Raw genomic sequence first — 23,190 nt, 5'->3', positions numbered from 1 at the left:
TACAGAATTATAGAATATCTTGAGTTGGAAGGGACCCACCAGGATTCTCCAGTCTAGCTCTTGGCCCTGCCCAGGACACCCCAACAATCCCACCCAGTGCCTGAGAGCACTGCTCACATCCATTAAATATTGAGGTTTTAGTGCATTTGGAGTACAGAATAGTCAGATCACCACAGAGTGATTGCTTTCAGTTAAATGCTTATCAGAAAATTACTAACCCAAACTATTCAACCCTTTTCTGTCCACAGACTGTTGGGAATAACAAGCAAGAGCCAAGCAATTTAGCAGAGCTGACAGCTGCCAGGCATCGCACCTTTCGCTCTATGGAGAATACACAAGAGCCTAAATAAAGTTACAACCGTATCTTTTTACATTTTTTTTTCAAACAAGTACTTCTTTTGTGAAATCTGCTCAATAACTATGAAGACAGCTAGTAAAAAGAAAATATGTGCTTTCTCTCTGTTGACCCTGCCTAAAAGTCCTCCTTTTTTTCTGGTAAAGATGCTTGTTCACTAATAAAATTACAGAGATACCCAACTCTTTTCATGTGTGCACCATAAAAACACAACATGCCTTGAGATTATCCTTCAGATTATTGCTGCTATGGTTTCAAAGTGCCTGCCACAGCCAAGGCCTTCCCTCAGGAGCCATAGCTCGTGGCCAGAGCTGCAGACAGAGCTAATGAGAAACAAAAAGGCTTCTAAAGAGTCTGACAGCCCAAAGCTTTAGAGATGAACAGGAAAGAACATTTACCCTGTGGGGGAAGAGAGAAAGGTGGAGCCTAGGGAACCATTCACTTCCCTTCTTATTGCTGTGTTAGATAGAAAAAGCTCCAAAGGAGGGTGAGAGGGTTGGAGCCAGGAGTTCTGCATTCCTATTGCCACGGCACAAAGGCCTCCCAGAGCTTACCCAAGTGTGAGCCACACTGTTGTCACTGATTATTCACGGAGAGCTCACTTTTCCTCTCTATTAAACTGCATTACAGGGAGCTAAACTACATCTGACATTTTCCTCTTGAGTGCTCCCTCCACATAAACTGTGTCCAAGCTGTTGCAGAGCCTGTACAATAAACCCCTGGAACAATGTCTCCATTACAACATGGGCCTTAAAGCAGACAGAAATTAACTTAATTTCTATAGAAAACAGTGATACTGTGACATCAAGGGTTAAAGCACTGAACTGTGGCTCAGAGACATGAATTCAAGTCCTGGATCTTCCACTGGGGCAATCTTGCAGGAATGGTTTCACAAGAGGATAATGATGTCTCACAGGACTGCTGGAGACATAAGAACATGCAGGACACACACACAGTGAATTCTTCCCAACCTCTGTAAGTGATGTGGAGTGTACCCACACTTGCAGGTTTTAGGATTATTTGTCTTTTGTTCTTTGCAGGAGGGTAAGAACTTCATGTGCAGTTTAAACACACATTTATATTACTCATAAAGGCCAGTGATGGGGGAAAAAAAAAAGGCGCTAATGCAAGAATTTTTCAAAAGAAAGTACTTGAGTTTTCTATATGGCAAAGAGAGATAAAAAATTTATTAACAACATTAATTTAATGCTAAAATACTTGACAGGTTTATCTGGGAAAGTTAGATGTTTAAAATATCAGGAAAACCCTTACTGCAAGTGTACAGAATGATCTGTCAGAGTAATCCAAGCTGAGCTACTGGGTTTTGTCCCTTGTGTCTTGGAAAATGCACTAAGTGACTTGTTAATTTTACATGTAACCATCTCTAACACTAGTTTCTTCAAATATATTCAAAGGCTGATCAAATTGAGAGATGAAAATAAAACATGAGAATCAGGAATTTATTGTTATATATACAGGGGAGGTAAAGATTAACCCAAGCTTCCACTCATACTGGTTTTGTTTTTGAAAAGACACAGAATTTGAGTATTTCAAAAGAGGCCAAATTGAGTATTTGAATATTTCAGCAAACATAAAAATCCAATCCTGCAACTCACTGTCTACCCTTCTTCAGCAGATGTGAAAAATAATAGCACATATATACTTGTGAGTATTATTAGATTTAATTTATACACATTAATGTGTGTGTTTACAGGTACCTTTTACAATCCTCCCTTGAATATTTGTGCTCACTGATGGATGAGATCTGCCCCTGAGTCTTCTTTTGTCCTGGCTGAGCAGCCCCAGCTCTCTCTGACTTTCCTCATACAAGAGATGCCTGTGTGTCATATTCCTTTAAAAGCAGGTATAATTTCTGGAGGAAAATGAAGCAGCAGCTCATGTTGCTAATGCAAATCTCCAATTCACCCTGGCTACTCATGCAAGAAATCAGCATATGATGGCACAATTAAAAAGTTTTACTGTTAATGGAAAAATGTAATTTAATAAAAAAAATCTTTTCTAATGCCCTAGGAGGCAAGAGAAGGGTTTATATAATCAGTAAGGATTTTTTTACCTCAGTAAACTCTTCAACAGGAAATTTCCTCATGAATTTTGGACTTTGAATCCTCTTTCCTACCTTGTGTTATACAAGGACACAAAGGTTCATATGACTGATCACCTCTTGGTAGACAGACCCTATCTGGCTTGGCGTTGTTCAGAGACAGAATAAAATGACATTACTTCACCAGCTCTAAGGCAACAGAGAGATGGAAACAAATGGGCAGAACACAGGAAAAAGGGAGACAACATTTGTCAGCCTGACAGGCAGCAGCCTCAGCAAACCATCAGGGTAACTGTTGTCAGAACTCTACAGACTACATCACAGAGAAAGATACCAAGACAGACCATGACAAAGCTGCTCTGAGATGTCAATGCAGAGCTATTGGCAAATAGGAGCAACAACAAAAAGAACTACCAAGATGTTTGCTTAAAAATCATTGTGCTACTTTTGCTACTTTGTTTACACACAATAAAAGTTCAATGTCCTGCTCTTCCCACAAATAACTCTAAGGAAGCCAAAGTTTGGGAATGAAAAAGAAAATGGGGAATTATGTCTAGAAAGGACTAAAACATACTACAGAGCAGGTGTCAAATCTGACTGACAGGAACAAAACACCTTGTTCTTCACACTCTGCCTAATCCCCTGTGTCTCACCACTTTACCAAGTAAATGGAAAACTTGTAACTCTGAAAGACGGTGCACACCAATACCATCGACTTCACAGTGTACTTCAGGCTGTAATTATTTCAAAAGAATTTCCTCATGTCAACACAAAGGATTCTCTTCCCTGCATAGCTGGCTCCTGTGTGATGTGGATGTACACCTGTGTGCAGGTATGTGCTCAGCTGTTAAGGAGAAAAAGTGGTAAATGTGAACTGAACAGGGAAAGAGTCCGGGGTTCTGCAGTACTTTCTTACCTCCATCTCATGGCACAAGGCTCTACAAGATTGTACCTTTAATTTCACTTACACAATTTTATGCTGTGAGCCAATTTGCATGGTTCCCAAGGAGATAAGTTTTTAAAATTTTCTCTGGAATCCACTGATAAAAAATAGGGGAAAGATAGGGTAAGATATAATGATGAATTAGACCCTACTGAAAAGTTATCTATTACTGGGCCAATCAGGAAATGTGAGATAATCACTACACATTTTGTATTTGCTTTTCTTTACCATTATCTCCACCTTCCTGTTTTTACTGTGCCTAGACTGAGCATTAGCAATTTTCTATCTTTTTCTTTTACAAACTATCAAACAAGGATAAAGGATTTGAGAACATCAGGTTACATGTAAACAAGGATAATATACATTTCCTATTTATGCGGGCACACTTAGTAGGTGAAACATCTGTTTAAACCATAGAATCACAGAATCTCTAAGGTTGGAAAAGACCTCTAAAATCAGCAAGTCCAGCCCAGCTCCAGTGTGGTTCATCACTACTCCATGTCCCCAAGTGCCACATCTACACTCCTGAACACTTTCAGGGACACTCCAGTGATTCCACCACTGCCCTGGGCAGCCTGTGCTGTCAGTGCTTTCTTCTGTCAGTGAAGAAATTCTTCCTAATATCTAATGCAAATGTCCCCTGGCACCTGTATTAGGCCATATAATTACAATTCTATATATAATATATATATAATTATAATTCTATAGCAATTCTGATTGTAAGTGCATGAAAACAGTGACTGTCAGTGATATTTCCAACAGGATACAAGATGGGAGGAAAGGGAAAGGGAAAGGGAAAGGGAAAGGGAAAGGGAAAGGGAAAGGGAAAGGGAAAGGGAAAGGGAAAGGGAAAGGGAAAGGGAAAGGGAAAGGGAAAGGGAAAGGGAAAGGGAAAGGGAAAGGGAAAGGGAAAGGGAAAGGGAAAGGGAAAGGGAAAGGGAAAGGGAAAAGGAAAGGGAAAGGGAAAGGGAAAGGAACTATGACCTCTTAAAAAATTACCAAATAAGCCAACATTCCTAATTTTTTCAGCTTCCTCTAGGGTACTCATCTCTCCACCATAATACCTGGCATTTTCCTGTTTTCCAATGCTGTGCTAAACATTAAAAATGCACTGAATACTGTTTGTGTGGGCACCTTTCTTTTCCCAAGTGAAGACAAGATAAACCACAACAGATGTAGCATTGCATGTGGTGGCTGCAGAGGTATTTTCCGTGGCAAATGATACAAAAGGTTACAGCAAAGATGCAGAAAGCAAGTGAGGAGAAAGTGGACAAGAAAAATTAAGGAAGATCCTTTAGCCACTGTAGATCCTATTTTATTACAGTGCTTCTTGTAGGCACAGTAAGATTCACCAGAATATTTAAAAGGACACTGGAGCAATGTGAATTTAATGCAGAAAAGGAATGTCTGTGTGATGATTTGAGAAGTGGGAATCATTCAGCTTAGCAGCAAATAAACATGGCTTCCCAAGGGATTTTTCCTCCCCCTTCACTAAGATGCATTTCAATGAATACTGATGAAGGTCTGAAGAACTAATATATGTGAGCTTGTGCAATCTGTGAATTTGGATTTGCAGGTGCTCCAGTTTCTACAGAAAAGTAAAAGAACCCAGTAATACCCATATACAAACCATATTCTGCTCTGTCCTTTTGATATACTGGTTCTGGTGAGAAAAATTTGTTCTCATAAGTCAACAGAATGTTTTCTATCTATCCTATGAACTACAAGAAAAAATTAATTTTCATCTAGTGCATATGGATTTCCCCTTGTGTCTGTAAAATCAGATAGACAATTATAATTACTAGAAATACAATTAGTGAACATTCAGAATTTCTTTAGATGGGCTATTTTTATTTAATTCCCTATACAGATAATTTAATCTAAGTCATTGTTCTTTGAAAAATCTTGATTTATGCATTTAATAACCTGTTGGAAAACTAGATTCAGAATTGAATAGCTGCTGTGTCAAACTAAAAACCCAAAAAACCAAGCTGTGTGTGCCTTGGGATTGGATCCTATAGCATCTAATAAAGTATGAGCTCCATTTGCAGCTCTTCCCCCCCCAAAAATTTGCAGCTTCTCTTTTCCCTGAGTTCTCAGTCACCTGCAGCCAAAAGGATCCTAAAAGTGACCCTTTCTTCAACAGAGATCTGTTCTCTTGAAATACATGGGAGCCTCAGGACTTGCTGAGTCTGTTATTCCTCTGTCAAATTTGCTTGAAACTGAGCAGGGTGTTTAAAAAAATACTGTAGGAAACACCATCAAAAAAGGCAAAGCAGGCTACCATAGAGACTTTAGCACTAACAAGAAAAATAAGACAGTCTCTCTATTCCATCACTTAAAAAGGCTGATTTTAAGATGCAGTGTTCAGATAGGAAAAAAGTTTTTGTTAATTGAGATATGTTTTAAGGGTTTTTTTCAGACATAGATAAATGTGTAGAAACTATGCTCCCCTCCAATGTTCACAGAGACTTTTTGAAGCAAATGAAAAGCTCAGTTGCATTGTTTACATTTTTTCAAGCACACCTTAAAATTATTTTGTTCTTTACATGATTTTATATTATTTATATAAAAAGATGCATTTCAGTTATTTTCAGAGCATTATCCCAGACTCTGATTTTCTTTAAAATACATGAAAGTCAACATCATATTTCCAGTATATAAAATTAAATACACATCCTCTCTGGCAGTTTTCTTTCAGTATAGTTGTTCAGTATGGTTTCAGTATAGTATAGTTTCTCCAAGCAAGTTCTAAAGTGTTTCCAAGTAAATTTAAAGACATCCAATTTATTTTTATTCTAGAAAATTGCTTGCTGAAGCAGCAGAGTATCCTTAAGGTGTGATTTCCAGTTATGAATTGCAAAAAATACTTAGAATTTCTCAGCACATTAAGCATCTCTGCTAGCAATAACTAGAAACACTGGATATAAGGATCTACAGAAATGATATAAAAATGTAATTCAAGAAAGAGAAAGAAAACAAGGCATAGTCTTACATGATCATATTTATCTGCTGTTGTTCAGCTACAAAATAATAGAAAAACTTTGGTAGAGAAGTCCTTTCCTCACTAAACCCCAGCTTCTAATACTTTCAATTACATATTAAATACTTTCAGATTCACAAGTAGTTTGTAACTTACAGAAGTACTTTGCAGCTGAAACCTGGCTTTCTCTACAGGTAAAGGCAGACTTTTAACAAGCAAGGAAATGATGACTTGACCTTCTGCAGCCTGTGATAGCTGGTACTGCTGCAGCCTGGAAAGATCACAGCTGGATGCTTTTTCCACCCACTTCACCAAAAATCTTGTCCAGTGTGGAATTGTCTTCTTTCTCCAGACTGGTTTTCTTCCTGGTTTGTATTTTTTTACACACACATGATTCTTGAACCTGGTGTCCTTCAGATAAGCCAAAGAACACATTAATATTTGGGTGGATTTGGCCTTCTCCAAGCAGCAGCAGCACAGAAATACCAGCTGCAAGTTCTCTTTTGTACTTAGACCAATATCACAATGTAATCTGGGAGAAAGTTATGAAAACCAGACAGAAACCCAAAACTGAGAATATGGGAGACTAAGCAGAATCCTGTTCATGGTGGCCAAAGGTCACAGCACTGCAGTAGTGATTTACTGCAAAATGTGGACAGTCACCAAAAGCAAGTGTATGTGACCTCTGCATTATAAGTATTAAATGTAAAAAGATTTATTTTTTAAATTCACTTAAAAATATATTCAAACTTAGTCAATGTGTCAGAATTGTCAGAACTTTACTAGGAACTTCTACTTTTTTAAAAAAAATACTTTTAGGTTCATTCTTCCTCAGCTGTAGCTAGCAAGCCCTGAAATGTCATTGTTTACAAGCCAATCTAAATTTAAACTCTTCTGATTTTTGACCCAGGGGAATAAACTGCAATCAAATACAAATTGCAAAAAATATTCAGCACTACAATTCAGTTTCCTGGAACCCGAGTTTACAATCATCTCAGGTTTCTGTTTTTATATCTACTAACCAAATCCCACCTTTCCTACATAAAAGATAAATTTCTATCTGTAAACAGCTCTGCCCAAGTGTTTTACTGTATTTATGCTCCCATTGCATTTCATGATCAGTTTTTCCACTTCCACATCCTTCAGAGAGGACATCCCCTTGACTACTGCTGGTAATTCTTCAGATATTTCCTTACAGTAAATGCTTCTTGATGACCTGTTGAAAAATAAAACTCCACATGTACATAATAAAATTAATCTACTGTTCATGGTTCCTACCAGTTCACTGCGAAGTCGTGCACCTTCAAAATGCTGCTCAGTTGATACTGTCCAGATTTCAGGGGCTGAGTGTGTTCTTTGGCATGCTCAAAGGATGGGGTCCCTTCATGATCAACAGGGAACTCTGAATCCTGTAGAAAACCAAAATTATTAATTCTCAGAAATCCTGCATAACTTCACACAACTTATCTATGTATATCACTATTTTGAAAAAGGAAATTTATCTTATTTTTCCACTCTGTTTTTTCTCCCCTATTCAATTTTCATCATTTTTTTAATTGCTGTTGTCCTGATTTTATTAATTTTTGATACATATTAGTAAAGCTCACTGCAGGCAGAACAATTGAACACTAATCATTAGTTCTTTTCTAATTATATCACTATTTAACTGGCCTGACATAAAACACAGAACTAGAACTGGGAAGGTCAATATCAAACCCCTCAGCAAGATTCCTGGCATGAGTTATTTCCCATTTTTCCATGCCCTATTTATTTTCTATCCCTGTTTTCCATGGGAGGTTAGCTCCATGAGTTGCATCCAGAGGCAAAGGTGCTGTATTCTTCAAAAGCCCTTTCTTCTAAGTATAATGCCAATAAAAATTCAAAATACATGTACCTAATTTATACAGCCTCTTTTTTCATTGGTGTGGTTTAAGATATTTCCTAAAATTAATCAGCAGACTAGATTACTAGCCCTAATTAACCAAACTAAATATCTTTATTAAAAATAGATTGTCATTAAAGAATGTGAGGAGGGTAACGGTGCACAATATATCTTAAGGACTGCACCAGTCATTACAAAACCACTTTCTCAAGATGCCACAGTTTGCTGAAGATCTGGCTGATGGTTACTGTTTGCAGCATTTTAGGACATCCTGCTGTGAGAAGCTTTAAAGGAGACTGAAATCACTGTACTCTTTAAAATGCCCATCAAACACTAAGATTAAAGAGGGAATAAAATCACTGTATTTTAATATGAAAACACACACACACAGCAGGGATAACCACTAAGTCTTTTTAATATTTGTTTGCACTAAACTTGATAGCAGCCATCCTGTTTCCTGATGATTTCAGGAATGAGCATAAAGCAAACCTCCCAACTACAAAGTAGCAAAAGAATATCTGTTTGTCTTCAATTTCAGAAGCTCTACACACTGAATTGTCCTGCAAGAGTGCTATTAACCCAGGCCAAATTTATGAAGAACACTAAGCTTAGATGATGCAATGACTTTATGATCAGTTTGAGCACATCTATTCCAGACACAAGACCTGGAAGATATTTTCCAGTGGACTGTGGCTTCAATAGCAGGCACAGCCTAACAAAACCACTCTAAAATCCATGGAACAGTACAGGCTTTCAATATCTGACTAATATCAGACAACAGTCTTTGTTCTCTGACTGGGGAGGAAGACAGAATCTGGAAATCATGGGCAGCAAATGATCAAAGTCATCCTTTGCTTAACACAGATACTAGCAAGACACCTACCTCTGGAAAAATCAAAAGTAAGAAATATGGAATATTCAGAATTGGAAAATAAATATGTCAAGTACAAATACATAAAGATTACTTTAACCTGGCATTGTTAATCCAGCAAGGAATGTGTTTGTGGCTAATGTTCCACATTTAAATACAACTGCATATCAAGTTCTGACTGTGTCTCAGCTATAATATTCTTGAAGATCTCTGAATGAAGAGAAATCCATAGATTTTGCAAGTTTAGGAACAATTATGATACTTATTATACACACACACTAAAATGAGTAAAGATATTAACTAAAGATATGTGTCAGTACCTCTATGCAACTCTTGGAAGCTTTCTGTACTCCTTGTCGTACAAAGTTCTACCTTTCAAGATTTATAAATTTGAACAACTCTGATTATAGCATAACAAAGGCATAAAATCAGCATTCTTTTTGCAAATTGTTCTCATTCACTTTTTGGAACACAACCAGTGAGTAATCTCTACCAGACTTACTCATTTCAGAGTGAAACAACCTAGGAAAGACAAGGCTCTCTGAATAGAAGTGACAGGAAGTCTTGAATTCTTCAGTAGGAAAAAATCCCCAGACACTACACTTCAGGAGATAGTGCTGTAAAGGATTGCTGTAACATTAAAAAAAATATAGTAAAAAGAGAATAATATAAAAAATATTAGTTTTTCTATAACTTCGTTGTGAGGATCTGAAATATTTCTGGAAGTGTAGCTTTTCCACCATTTGAAGAGGTAATCCTGTATTCTACCAGGGCAGGAGACATGGCCTCAGCTGAGATAATTCATACCTATGGCTCCCACTGGCATCAACAGTGGTCTCACTTGTCATAGCCAGAAGAAATGCTGATTTCAAGAGCTCCCCAGGGAGCACCAGGTAGAAGTCACAGTGTGACTTTTTTCCCCAGACACAAATATTTCTCACTGCAGAATAAATGGGGTATTATTATCCTAAAAACTTGCTACAATAGAACTGCTCAATAACACTTATACAAAGATATCTCCTCTCCCCTAACAGATTTAGGCAATCCAGTTTCATTATTTAATCCTTATCCTATTATTTCCAATTGCTAAATCCTAAGGGTAAAAGAGAATCCATTACACAAGTTGAGACCTTCAATAACAAGGCTTGTGAAATTTTTACAGGCATTGACTGCAAAGTCTTGATGTTCCTTCAGCATGGGCAAGCCAAAATTCAGTGAAACATCTTGAGTCCTAAGGAGCGAAAGCAATACTGTGGTTTTGTTCACTCCTTTATCTGCTATGTATGGGTCATTTGCACCATGACAAAAATAAAAACCTACCAAGCTTCTCTCTTCTTTTTATCCATATAAAAGAGAAAGCACTTCCTCTTATACCCATATTTTATATATCCATATAAAACACTGCACTTCCTGCCTGTGACATTAAACATCCTATTACTGTATCATCAAAGACAAGGAACAGAACATTCAAGAGTGTCCTAGGAAAAATCTCTATCAACCAAAACCCTTCTGAATGCACATCCTCAGTCACTGACCAGGGTAAATGGTACCTGGTCCCTGACCAAACTGTCCCTTTGACAGTATACCCCCTCTGTTATCTAAAATCACAGGTACAACTATCAGCCACTCACAAAAAGTTGCAATGACTCTTGGACCATTTACACACAGTACTTCCATAGCTGTCTAAAATATCAGAAGACAGAAGGCTACAGAAGTCAGGATTGTGTGAAGTCATAAAGGCATTTCATTCCTTAAGACCTCACAGGTTCACATACAAAAAACAAACCAGAAGAGAGGAACTTGTCTTTTGTTTGTTGGGGATTTTTTGGTTACATTTTTTTTTTTAATTTAAGAACATGAACCATAAGAGGATTCAGTGATTTTCCCCAGATCAAGCAGAAATTCTCTAGGACAGCTTGTAAACTTTATCTTCTGAGTCTCAAACTATTCCTTAATTTCCCCTTATAAGATAAAAAACCTTGTCTTCATGCAAACTGTCATGCAATCAAGAAAATTTACCCTTAAAGCTATTAGAAATATCTCTTTTCTGTCCTCTCTTAAATTTTTCCGGTAAGACTGCCTTTTCTCTTCCAATAGCAGGGCTCTTCAGAGCAAGTCTACAGCTCTCTTTTTCCCCAAGAAAGACACAAGAGAGACATTTGTCAAAACATACAGAAGGCAATGAATAGATAAGTGAAACTGATGTAAATCATTTCAGAGCTGGGAAAAATGTAGTAGAGTTTAATAGAAAACATCCAAATCAGTTTGTCTAAATCACAGCTTGGCCTTGTCTGTATCATTATTACAGGTGATGTTAAGTTCCTCCTTAGTCAGATGTTAAAATATGAAGTCAATTGAAGAAGCAGCTTCACTCTGAAATATTTTAATTCCAAAAGAAAAATAGAGCAATCTTAAGCAAGGCAAAGGCCATCAGACAGCAAATTAGTGAGTGATCACTGTCTTTCAGTGAGGGAGGAGAAGGAGCAACCTTTTCTTTTTGCAAAAATTAATGACCATTATCATCAGCAGTTCCAAACTGAAAGCTGTTAAGGTCATTCTAAGACTGGAGATCACCCATGCACAAGGAGCACAGTGACAGGTGCTGGTGCATCCATACATTCAATTTAAAAAGCAAATACTGAATATTTTTTAAGAAATGTGAAACAATGAAAATTAAGTTCCTCTTAGGGAGTAGTCACTGTCTGTGTCCAAGACTCAGCAAGACAGCCTAACTTGTATCCCTAAATATTTTCAAGGAAATATTCTATTCTCAATTCTCACCCAAGAATCAACATTGTCTCTGTTTTTCTATTTTTTCTGTTCTCTCAGCAGCTCCATTTTGGGGCACTTGAGGTAGGTGGCTCTACCTAGGAAGGAACCAAATGCTAAGCAGGAAAGTATTAAACAAATATTAAAAGTTTTGCTGCAAGAGTGACAGAAAATTGACATCTTGTATAATAGCTGAGTATGATTTTAGTTTGTTTTAATATTTCTTGTAACTGAAGGGACAGGGTATCCATTTCTAGCAGACTATAAAGAAATGAAGGTATGTCATGCACCCACTGAGCAAATGCATCAGTGAAACAGTCAGTAGCCACTGTTGTACAATTAATACTGAAACAACTCAATTTCAAAATGCTCCAGTGTCTATAGTAACCATAATACAACACATTCACACATTATTTTATTATGTTAATCATAATCACAATTATTTTATAAACAGCTGCAATGTAAGGAAAGGAAGTTGAAAGCAATAGCAGGAGAGTGTAGTAAAACTTTTATTGCCTGCTCCATCTTGCTTGGCTTGCTAATAAAAACCATAAAACTCAGCTACAAAGGTTGTGGCCACATAACTCCTCCTTATTCAGTTTATAACCCTGACATTTTTTTTCTTTTTTTAATAAAATAAACATGAAGATAATATGTAATAGGTAGTAAAAACCAGATTAATTAAAAAGAGGCAATAGTAAAATTGTTCTGTCTTCAAATTCAGGGTTAGTGTAGGCATTCAGACAGTTTGTGAAATGGTGCTAACACTAAATTTGCACTTGAAATTTCTCCTGACAATGTCAGTTTTAAGGCTCTGCCACATCAAGTCAAGCCATTGCCTGTGCAATAAAAAACTAGAAAGCTCTACTACTCAATGTCTAACTGTGCCACAGACACTCAATCACTTTTGGACTAGAGCTCTCATTAGCACTCACTGATAAATACACTGCAATTATTTTCTACTGTCAAAAGGATAAACTTCAAGCTGCTGCACTTCACTGGTTTTGTTTCTTTTACTGCAGCTATTAAAACCAGATTTGATTAGCCAGATATAATTAATAATCAGAGAGGTTTGAAAAACTAAGAGGAAGATAACAATTATAGAAAGATCCCTCACTGGCAGTAGTTTTCTTCCAGTTTTCAGCACTAGGGCTTGTTTAACTTTATCACCACTATTTCAGAAAGTAACAATATAAAATGAAAAAATTTACTCTATGCCAAGCATACTGCCCAACACTAAAGAAATAAAACTACTGCAATGTTTTAGCTTCTGCTCAAACTTTAACAGTTCCTTGCAAACGCCCCAGTAAATCACATTTCTCAGTTTAAAGCAACACAGCTGTGGCTGATGCTGTTAAGGAGGAACATGACACTCCAGTGTGGAGACTGGAACATAATCTGTGTGCTAGAGGCACCAGCCCAGTGAGCTGCCCAGAGGACTCAGAGCCTGGAGTCATAGGACAAGCCTGGGAGTGTCCAAGGCCAGGCTGGATGGGGCTTGGAGCAACCTGGTCTAGTGCAAGGTGTCCCTGATCATGGCAGGGGATGGAATGAGATGAGTTTTAAGGTCCCTTCCAGCCCAAACCATTCTGGGACTCTGTGGCCAGAGAACCACAGAACAGCTCCTTGAGCCTTGCTCAGACTGACCATAGAAGAAGGAGTAGGTTTAAGGTGCTCTGCACCCACACTGAGTGGAAGACAAAGGCTTAAGCTTTATAGAGATGAACAGATAATCTCTCCAGAGAAGGAACAATCCTTAAAAAATCTCCAACATTCCTTGACCACCCATTCTGTGTTCAAAAGGATATCTCTGCTGTACAGAAATACCCCATGTAGCCTTGTTCCAACACCTCTACCATCTCAGCTACATCATCAAGTGTATTTTAACCCCTTCTTTTGATTACTCTTCTCTGTCACAGCAAATTGCATCACCAGTCTCTGCTGAGTCAACAAGATGAGTGAAGAGTCACAGTAAATTATTCCAGAACATGAATGTACAGTAATTCTGTGTGCTAAGTTCAGTTACAGTTCCAAGAAAGTGATATAATGATCATCAAACTTTTAATTTACTACTCCCTCATGGTGGGAATTGAGCTTAATACATGCAATTAAAATGAATTTCTTCATTTAAAATTATTACAACTCTAAGATACAAAGTCTATACTAGTACTGATATGTCCAGATTTTAAATACCTACTTCTGGTCACCATTAACAGCAGTTATGAATGTAAGTTTATCACATGTGAAAAGATAAATCCAGTATTATTTTACTGCTAGTAATTTCCAGTTTGCCACCCTGATTCTCATCATCATCTCATCACCACATTGTAACAACAGAACACGTTCCTGTGTGGTTTTCAAAACAGCATTACATATCTCACAGGTAATTAAACAATCTGTTCATACAATAGAGATGTACCCAGAGCTACATATATAACTTCATCTTACTTAAACAACTGCAAACACTGTGACAAAACTCAGCTTGATCATTTTGCAAGGAGAAGTAAAAGAACATCTATGAAAATGCTGCAATAAATTATCAAGATATGAGGCATGCAGTCGATTTTCATGGCAGTTTTCTAAGTCACAAATAACCATGTGGTATTCCCAAAGATGTTCCCTATCCCTTCCTTTAAAAGGCCTATGTTTGGAAAAAGGAAAAAGAAAAAAAAATAAACTAAATTTATGATCAATGTTAAAATAAACAACAGTGCAATAAAATATAGAAACCTCTTCCAATTATAATTTTATTTTGTAGATTTAAATTTTGATTATGGTGCAATTAAACATCAGCAATATTTTAAGCTATAGCAGCACTTGCTGCATACGCCACACAATTCATCATGTTAAAGAGGCAATGCTGATTAAATGACAGACATCAAGTTACTTCAGTTTTCTGACATACTCCAAAATACATTGCAATATTATCTTTTTATATATACATTTTTTTTTATTTTCATAGTGATTAAGGTGAATTTTCTCTATCACAGAAGTATCCCACTGTAGAATCAACTACAAAACCCAGATGTTTTCTTGATTTTCTCCAAGAAAACATCAGTACAACCAATACAAGACTATCCATTCATCCATGGATGTTCCAGAGGACAACTCAGCTGAATTAATTTTGATTTGATTCCTAAAACATGTACTGTGAAAGACTGTAGAAAAATATAATTTTTCTTTTTATAATTTCTTTCTACATGATCCCACCTGCACCTCTAACAAGAGAAAAATATCTGCTCCCAAAGGCTCTCCTACCATTAATAATATCCAAACATAGATGCTAAGGGTGCAAATAAGATCTAAATTCTGCTGTTCTTTTATTAATTTTCCAAGTATTAACAAACAAGTTTTATTTTTCCTCAAATTACTGTTCTGTTTCTCATGCACTGTCGGGAAGCTCTGAAACTGTGTTTACATTCTCAGTAGCCTGGATACACTAATTTCTGCCAGGGCCAAAATACCCACTGTAATCATCTCAATAACTGTTATAAGGCACCCAGGGTTTACAGAGGTCCATACATCACTACAATGAACGGGTAAACACATTCAGGGGCCATTAGTTATTGATTTATTTGTAATTATGCCTTACAGATGCCGTCCATGCTCCCCCCCCTTGGCTGTTCATCATCCTGACTCCATTTCAGGACAGCCAGTAACCATTATCCCAAGCTCCACATAATGAGAAATAATGAAAACAATGCTGTAAGAGTACTCTGACATGCAGGTACAAAGCTATCAGCTTGTCAATACTGCAGAGAAATGGATTCTTTATTATAAAGAGCTAATTAATTGATTACTGTACTTGTAAGCAATAAGTACTTTATCAAACAGTGATAAAGCTGGTTATCTATCACTGTTAACCACCAGAAATATTTTCAGCACTGCAGGAAGTGGATACAGCAGAACATAAAAGAGGTACTGCCAGGCTGACTTCACAAACATGCCAGTAGTGAAACTGCAACTGGTAAAAAAGTGCCTTAAGGTGTGATGAAGTCAGTCTGCTCTAGATTCAGCAAGGCAGATTATGAAACCAGACCCAAAATGTCTGTAATTGATTTTGGACCACAGAAAATCCAGGCCTCTGCACTTCCTTGAACTAAATTTCTACTTGAGCTAGACACAGCTTTAAAAAACCCCATTATTTAGGAATTGTCAATTTCTTCAAGACTGAAGGACTGACTGTAACTGCCAGTACATTTGTGAAATGCCTAACTACATTCTCTATTAAAAAGCAACTGTATTCCTAACCAAGAATGTTAGATCCAATTTTCATCTACTAAATTCTATTATTCTTCTGTCTGCTAAGTAAACACTGCTATTAAGAGTACATTTTGTCCCCTTTGTCACAGTCAATGATGAAGAACGCCCTAATTAAGCCTGTTCTAGTTGAAGATTACCCTGCTCATTGCATAGGCTGGACTAAATGGCCTTTAAAGGCCCCTTCAAAGCCAAACAATTCTGTGATTCTGTGAACTTTAAAAGCAAAGTAAAAAAGTATATTTTTGTTTCTCTTTTGTTTACCAAGTGATCCAGACTTCCCCTCCTCATTTTCTTGGTCTCTTCATGGTAAAAGACCTCACCAGTGTGTCATTTGAAAAATTTATCAGTAACTCTAACTTAAACACAAATCAGATTTGTAAGATTCTTTTTTTACCACAAGTCATATATAAAAATGCTAAATAGTTTATAAGGAAAAAAAAAAAATCTCTGAATGCACTTGATTATTCTCCATTTAAGGCTTCATGTCAGACTTGAACATATTAGTGACATTATTTACGTTGATTTTGTACAATTCCACAGCTGTATCTTCTACAATCATGGGATAATTTGTATTGATAATAGTGCTGATTATTTCTAGTTTTCAGTTCTATTATTTTGTTTCTCTGTTTCATGAGTCACTTTTTTACATCTTAAATACAGTTTTGAAAGTAACCACAGATTGCTGGCACAATCCCCCTGCAACAATTTCTTACAAAGGAAGTAGACAAAAAACCAGAAGAAGTTTATCACCACCTGACTCCCAAGTTACAAAATTGAAACACTGAGCTTTCAAGTGGGATAGCAGAAACTACAAGTTTTTATTCAATTCTTGAAACCTAGCCCATGTACTCTCAATAGAAAGGCAATTTGTTCATGTGAGTTAGGACAGATGGCATGGGGACCTAAAATGAATTTACTCTGAAAAACAGCAATTGTTTACCCAATGGATCTGTTCTTTTTCTGTATTCAACATCATATATCCTTAGTAAGAATGTAAGTAGCAGTTTATATTGCTTTTTATTACCATTAGCCCCTCAAACCCACACAAGTTTGAGATGAAACTAGGGGCTATTTTGTCTTTTTTTTTTTTGGTCTCTGTCCAAACCTGTTCATATACAGAAGTTCTCTGCTCCATCCTCTCTGGCCAAGTCAGCAGGAATATCTAAAATCAATTCTCCCCAGCTGTTCATCCCACGACAGATTCAAGACAACTTGCAATTTCATTCTAAATTTAGGCACTTGGGCACTGCCATAACAGCTGCAAAGCTTTTATTGGAGATGTCAAATTTCACTCACCGACAGCTACAGCACAGGGTGAGTGTGAAGAATGTCCTTTACTAATTTTTAAGACTGCTATATATCAATATTTCTATGTGGACTCAGAGGGTGATGGTACAGCCAGGATTGAGACACAAGTGGGTAAAACCCCACAGAATTCACTGGCCACAGTTTTCAGTGTGATGCTTGAAGAGACACCACCAGAAATCTACAACAGAAATACCCAGAAAAAAAATTAGCATTTCTCTGATCACAGGCTGCACCCCCCATTTTAATCCATGGGCCATTACTAGAGATAACTCTGGATAAAATATTTTGAGGAAAACTAAAGACAATCTGGAGGTAAGAGGAGTGAGATGCTAGTGGAAAAAGCAGCCTTAGAAGCAAACACTCCAAGGAATTCTGGGCCTAGCAGAATAAAAAATCAGTTTAAAGTAAAATCAAATAAGTAAATGCTGCAAACAGGGCATACCTCCCAGCTCTTTATGAAAGTACATTTTAAATTTATTTTAACTATCCTTATATCTTAAATTATTACTTTTGTTTCCTCCATCTACTCCTCTAGCAAAGGCTGCTTCTTTTGACTTTCCCAACTCTTGAGAGCTTACAGAGTTTCAAACCCTCCCTTGATCCCTGATTCCCTGCCCATACAATTATGCCTAACTGCCCTTTGAGTGTGCCTGAGCAGGGAGGATTCTCTCTTATCCACTGCAGTAAAACACACAGAAATGTAATTAATGCTAAACCTGAATTTCACTCCAACTTGCATTGTACAAAATAACCTATTTTAGTAAATGTCCAGGTCCTACCTCATCTTCATGGCACCTTTCTCTGTGATTTTAGGGGAAGTTTTAGGGTAACAATTCACCTTAACACATTCCTCTTTAGAGCTAACCCAAGTGGAAAGGAGTAGGCAAATTACATTTCCCTTGCAATATTCTCCCTGTATCAGAAATCCTATCATTCTTTGTTCATTTCACAACATATAAATTCCACTACCCCTTTCCACACACAATTAACTTGCCTTTTTTCTCCCCCTCAACTTTCTGTCCTCTAAAACTCTAAATCATTATCTTCTCTCCCCTTATTTATGATCTGGAATCTGTCTCATTCTTTCTTGACTTGCAGTTCAGAGTCATCTTCCTTGTTCTTACTGAACTTTCACTCTTCTTTCCTTTCCAGCTTCCATGCATTCCTAGGTACTTATATACTGTGTGGAAAATTCTGTGGAACATAATTATTCCAGTTATGCACAGAGAGATAACCTGCACTGCCACCTTTCCCATTTTAAGTCCCACTCCCACCAGCATGCATTTCAAAGTGATCTGCCTTACCTGTCAGCTCCTTCTTTAATCTTTCATTTCTACCCTCAGTTGTCACATAAACACCTCATTTGTTGTTCTTGTGCTTCTGCCTCCTCTCTGCAGGTATTGAAGGCGGTATTTGGCAAGAGTAAAAGTGGAAAACCACCACCACACTTTCTACTCAAAGGAACTGCAGTTACTAAAAGCATTTAAAGATGTTTTTAAACTACTTTCCTATGTGATCACTGCTATTACCACACATCAGATACAAGGCCTGTAATGTTTAAGCCATAAACTGCACCACTGGATTGCCTTTGTACTTGCCCTGAAGGAAATCCTAATAAAGTCTCCAACTTCCAGCTCCTAACTGATGGAAAATTCAGTAATACTCTGCCTCCAGACCAGATGGAGAATTTGACTGGAATCACACTGGCAATTTCTTAAGATATTAAAGATCCTCTTTTTTTTTGTTGTTGTACAATAGAGGCGCCATTCAGGACTGCAGTTCAACTACATAAAGTAATGCTTACAAACACATCAAGCATCATTCCTCTCAATTTCTATCATTACCACAATTAAAGGTACACATCCTTATTCTGGAGTGGAAAAAAACTTACACTTAATATATACTGCTAATGAATTTCAAAAAGGGACCATTTTCTCAGGATTATATTCTAACCAGTAGCTTCTTAAAACTATTTTATTTATTCAGAACAAAAACATTTAGAAGAAAACACATTTTAAAATTAAGAAACCTCTTATAAAAACACCCATTCTACATTCAATTACTAACAAGCTATCCAGAAAAACTATCAAGACAAAAAAACTTCCCTGGTGCCAAGTCTTGTATTGGATTGCAGATGTTTCACTGCACTGAGGGGACCCTATAGTGAAATTCAAGGGATTTGATGCCTCTTTTTAGTCAAAAATCATAATAAGTAAATAAATAATGTTGCAAGAGCATAATTAATAAAGGCTAATTAATCATGTTTGAGAAGCAGGGTCCTAACTCCATCTTTCTATGCTTAAATTAAGCTATGTTGGATTTTTTCATCCAAGATATTACTGCTAATAAGAACACACTTTCTGTCTCTGCTTGTAACCTCTTAGTCACATTTCTGGACACTTCTATCAAACTGATGGGTTCAGTCTCTCTAAAAATTTCCTTTTCTAACTCAGAATCTAAAGAAAATGTAAAGAACAGAGCAGAACATGCATTGCTAAAATTACAGAAAATCAAAATCACTTGAAAATTTCAGGGTTTTTTCTTCTTAATTAGAGGATGAAAACATTTCAGTCATAACATTACACAAAAGATATGAGGATGAAACAGCACAGATTTGCCTGGATATTTCCTCAGAGGGCTGGGGGGAAGAAACAACCACAAAGAGAAAACTTCAAAGTAACAGCTGAGAGCAGCAGTTCAAATTTCTACAGAAAAAACACTGCATGGAAAGTCTAGGTATATAATCAACTTTTTTTGCACTGACACCTACAACAGATATATATATGTGTGTGTGTGGATGTGTAGCTTGCATGCACACATCAGCAGAAAGGTAAAATGCAGTGATTCACAGAGCAGTAAGTCTTTATCACAGCAGTAGAATTACAGCTTTCTCCAACCCAAACACAGCCTTGCTGCATTACCTGAGCAGGACTGGAGAAAACCCTCCAACACAATGTTTAGAGGGTAACTGTAAAAGAAGTGCACAGTCTGAAAGTTCTCTGCAGAGGCAGACAAATTCTGACTATTGCTCAATAAACTTACACTTCTTGAACTTACTGAATTCCTCTACAATTCCAGCAGCATTCTGTCTCAGATATAGAAAGGCTGTTAGGATTCTGAAGAATCATCACAAAGTTGAAATTCCCCCCAGAAATTGATATTTACTCTGAAGTGAATGGGAAAAGATTTCCTGGAACATACTGATCTAAGATCCTGTTCCTCACACATGCTAATGCAGACCCAGCTTCCCTGGCACTGAAGAGTGTGGATTTGAACCCACAGCCACCCTGCCCACTTCATCATTTCAGGATAAAACAAGAACCACCAGCAAAATGGATTCTTTTCTGCAAAGAATGGAAGAAGAAGGGAGAAAATAGTGGCAGGAATAGTGGAACCTTGCCATTGGCAATATTATATCTGTTTGACTGATTATTATGGTACTAATTACCAGAGGAAATTAATTTAGAGTGCACCACTATATAATGTTAGCTGACTCTAAACAGAAGCTGGCTATTTATGTTTAGAAAATTTATTAGACAGTATTATCTGCCCAGTCATAGCACATAAGCCTTAAATTCTCAAAAGCATTTAGGCATCTTATGTACCTTCAACTCAATCCACTCAATGATTCCATGACCTATTCCTACTAACTTCCATGGCAGGGAACCTGGACACCTTTGCAGAGCTTTAAATACTATTAACACTATAGACACTATTTTGAGAAATAAAAATAAAATAAAAAGCAAAAATAAAAAGCAAACCTGAAAGGTTGAAACCCCTTGGTAAATGGCATTCAATGATTGGTTGTGCAGCTATAAGACAATGCAGACTACAAGTACATCGACCTCTCACAGGGACATAGTTGTGTAGCTAAAAATAATAGGTAAATTAGAGTTGATACAGGCTCACCAAAAAGAGAGCACTAATAAATCAAATCTCAGCTGTGTGATGACTGGAACAATCCAATGACACACTAAGGTGATGCTCAAATATACTTGGCTGCAAAGAGGGGCAAAAAGGTCAGCCTTCCCTTGCTTCCTCTCATTATCTTTGTTACAGTAACGTCTGACAGGAAATTCACAATGAATTAACTCAATTAGTAAAAAGATCTTTAAAAGTAATAAACTCAGGATTTGTAATGTCAGGAACAGCACTGACACCTCCAAACATCTAATTTAAAAGCTTTCCTGATGTTCACAGATTATATAAAAACCCAAACTTTTTAATACAAAGAAACAGAAAAGGATCACTTCCAAAGGTATAAAATGCTAGGCAGCATGGAGCCTTGCAGAGTAGCTGACACAGCTGATAAGAATAGTCCCCTGCACAGGTGTTAGCATGTTCTGACTAAGCTCCCAGCCACAGCCTTGGCACAGCCAGCCTCTTTCACTGCCACTGAGGCTCTCCACTCATACACATTACCAGATGGTGGCTGGAAGCTTTCTTGATGTGTACCCTGACAAAAATGGAAATAAACTACACAGACTGTAAAGAGCTCCTTGCTATGACTCCCAGACCAAAAATCAGTGATCTTAGCACCAAGGCTAGCAATATATGTGAGTGTGTTAGCTTGTGTGGTTGTGTTTTTAAAAACAATACAGGACTAATAAATACAACACAGGACCTCTCCAATTATCCTTAAATTTTGTCAGCCTTCCCCCTCTCACTCTTTTTATAAACTGTGTAATAAAACACATAATAAGTACATAATTGGCTGTCTTCCATTAAAATAGAACAAAACTTTATAAATAAACAATTATGCCAACAAAGCCCTATCAGCTTCTCTTCATTGTTATTTCCCAAATTATTTTAGCCTGGGTGAATTTTTGAAATCAAGGCAAGCCTGCACACACTGTTCTTCACAGCTTCAGTGGCAGGCAGGAATTGGTCATGAACTATGAGTTTGGAGGGGCAGGATCAGAGCAAGGGAAGTTTAGCCAACAACAGAACAGGAGCAGCAGAATAAACAGCTGCCAAAGCCCTACAGCCTGGAACTCAAGAGAGCATCTCTTTCCAATTATTATTGTTTGGACAAAACCAATCACTCAACAACTGATTGTACATCAAAAAATCCAGGTAAAATATACTCAAAATCCAGACTCCTCTCTCCAAGAATATTTTTTTAAAGATCTCTCCTGTTTAATCTCTATTTTCATTGCTATTTTTCTCATTTCCAACATTGAAAAACCAAGGGCAGTATCTTCACATTAACCAACCCTGTGATGTCTGTCAAAACATACAATTGGGGTGTTGTTAAGTATTACATTACCATGGCTGTGTGCTGCTCTTTGATTATTTGTCTGCTGGATTCAAGCAAGGGCATGTGCATCTTGTAGCACAGAACAATTTCTACACAGAGTGTGAAGGAGGCCTGTAAATTCCTAAACTATTGCTAACATCTTTTCCAGACTGAGACATGTCACAACCATATGCATTGTTCCTACATAATCTACGAGAGTTAATTAGTCTAAACAGAATTTTTTAAAAAAATTGTAATTATTACACATCAAAAATGTGGAAATATAGTGTATACATTTTCACATTAACAAGTACCACTGGTAAAATAAATTTTTTAATGACTAAATATTTTAAAAATACTATTAACTGTGATTTTGCATAGTGATTTTTTTCTTGCTTATCTCTTTTTTTTTTTTTTTTTTTGTGGGAATGAACTCTGGAGAGATTTACATCACAGCAAATCTCAGTTTTTGTTGTACTGCTTCAAGAGAACAATTTCTTTGCAGGTGCTAAAGA

General features: G+C 37.0%; 1 protein-coding gene across 1 annotated transcript in view; it reads right to left on the bottom strand.

Annotated features, from left to right (window-relative positions):
* SPAG16 (sperm associated antigen 16) overlaps positions 1–23,190 on the bottom strand; it is a 362,914-nt gene that overhangs the window by 305,343 nt on the left and 34,381 nt on the right. The window contains exon 10 of the mRNA XM_058839960.1: positions 7,622–7,752. Coding sequence (XP_058695943.1) covers positions 7,622–7,752 — 131 coding nt within the window. The remainder of the gene's footprint in view (positions 1–7,621; positions 7,753–23,190) is intronic.

Source organism: Poecile atricapillus, chromosome 5 (genome assembly GCF_030490865.1).
Source record: "Poecile atricapillus isolate bPoeAtr1 chromosome 5, bPoeAtr1.hap1, whole genome shotgun sequence".
In the NCBI taxonomy this organism is placed as follows: Eukaryota; Metazoa; Chordata; class Aves; order Passeriformes; family Paridae; genus Poecile; species Poecile atricapillus.
This window is presented reverse-complemented; position numbering and strand designations above follow the sequence as displayed.